This window comes from Lottia gigantea (assembly GCF_000327385.1).
Source record: "Lottia gigantea unplaced genomic scaffold LOTGIsca_1878, whole genome shotgun sequence".
Taxonomy (NCBI): domain Eukaryota; kingdom Metazoa; phylum Mollusca; class Gastropoda; family Lottiidae; genus Lottia; species Lottia gigantea.
In genome coordinates, this window is record NW_008708347.1 from 4054 (window position 1) to 6119 (window position 2066).

Genomic DNA, 2066 nt, shown 5'->3' on the forward strand with positions numbered 1-2066 from the left:
TTATGGAGTTTTTATATTGTTAACTTAGTTTTTATGTTGTTAACCTATGGAGTTTTTATATTGTTAACCTATGGAGTTTTTATATTGTTAACTTAGTTTTTATATTGTTAACCTATGGAGTTTTTATATTGTTAACCTATGGAGTTTTTATATTGTTAACCTATGGAGTTTTTATATTGTTAACTTATGGAGATTTTATATTGCTATCTTACAGAGTTTTTATATTGTTAACTTAGAGAGTTTTTATATTGTTAACTTTTGGAGTTTTTATATTGTTAACTTATGGAGTTTTTGTAACATTAACTGAGTGAGTGAGGGGGTTTTTATATTGTTAACTTAGGGAGTTTTTATATTGTTAACTTAGTTTTTATATTGTTAACCTATGGAGTTTTTATATTGTTAACCTATGGAGTTTTTATATTGTTAACCTATGGAGTTTTTATATTGTTAACCTATGGAGTTTTTATATTGTTAACTTAGGGAGTTTTTATATTGTTAACTTATGGAGTTTTTATATTGTTAACTTATGAAGTTTTTATATTGTTAACTTATGGAGTTTTTAATTTATAAAACTTCTTGATTAGAGACATCATGGAAAGTTAAGTGTTTGTGGAATTGCAGGAACTACAGACAACTGATTGAAAATTGGAAGTTTACAATATAAAGATTTAATTATATTATACAGTACCCCAATAAGATTAAGGACAGTAGGGGATGTAAAACTCTTCTCTTATCTTATTTGTCTTTATAGGTATGTAAGAACAGACAGTGGGTTTCTGTATGTAGAGAAGTCACTAATTCTCAGATGGTGGGTGGAGCCTCAGTCAGACTGAAAGCTTTTTATGAAAAGTAAGTTCTTCTTTAATCATTAAAGGGGCATTACTACTGACGACTATTAATATATATTCAAGACCCAAATGAACCCCAGAAAATGGTGATTCTGTCCTTTTAAAAGAAAATATTGTGCTAATCACCTTACCTTCATATTAAATTACCTTTACGACCTCTATTAATCAGTGTTGGGCATCACCGTAACTTTCGTTATGTAAGTATCACGTGACATTGTGACCCTTGAACTTTAAATGGCCGACGAGATATCAGTTTTGTTAAAAAAAATCTTTGATGGAACTGCAGACATGACATAAATGGTGTTGGTTGATTATGATGGAATGACTGAACTACAAAAATAATCTTCCAATTTAGATAAAAAAAAGTTTAAAAGGCAAGGCCTTCTTTTTCTGTCTCTACCTACACCGGCTGACAACTTTCAAAATATCTATCAGAGACTGGAATAGAGGCAGATGTTTCGGACTACCTGGAAATCTAATCTTTGATTTTCAGGTATTTGTATCCGTATGAGTTATTTATAAAGGGTGGAGATTACACTTCCTATATCAGTAGTAGTACCACAAAGAAACCAGGCCCTAAAAAGAAAACTGCTGTTTTTACACCAGAAGACAAATCTACCAATAATCATGTAGTGGACAAGTTGGATCCAGTGGAAGATGTTGAAAAAGGAACAGAAGATTTTGATTGTAAGTTAATTTATCCTTAAAGATGGGTTCCCTTATTTTCATTTATGAAAATGAAAATGCTACTAATATGAATAGAAAGTAGAGGTGTTGTAATGACTTGCAAAAATATCAGTTTGTCTCACATTTCCATGATTGATTCATAATTAGCTATATTATAAGAGAATTACCTGCAGAATTCCAATGAGTGACCGATCAAGAAAGGTCAAAAAGTCTTTTTTTGTTTATCCAGACTGTAAATACTTGGAAATTTATGATTGGTTGAAACTCTTGATCATATGCAATAAGAACAAAATTATATGAGTAAGAATACCTGACAATTCATTACAAACACTAATTAATCAAATAATTTGCTTAATTTGACATTAAAAAATAAAGAAACCCATCTTTAAAGGGACTGCTTCTCCATTCATTTAACCAATTGGATCTTAGTATCAGAAAAAAGGAATTTTTTAGCTAAGCTAATCAATGATAATTTATATAGCTAACTTTCGAAATTTGGGGCTTCAAATTCATGTGTGTCACAGGTGCAGC

At 30.1% G+C, this 2066-nt stretch overlaps 1 protein-coding gene across 1 annotated transcript in view; it reads left to right on the forward strand.

The window, feature by feature from the left end:
• Positions 1-805: 805 nt before the first annotated feature.
• LOTGIDRAFT_176521 (hypothetical protein) overlaps positions 806-2066 on the forward strand; it is a gene marked incomplete at both ends in the record, with an annotated part of 3375 nt that continues 2114 nt past the window's right edge. Inside the window, 2 exons of the mRNA XM_009052571.1 lie at positions 806-849; positions 1342-1535. Of these exons, the coding sequence (XP_009050819.1) occupies positions 806-849; positions 1342-1535 (238 nt within the window). The remainder of the gene's footprint in view (positions 850-1341; positions 1536-2066) is intronic.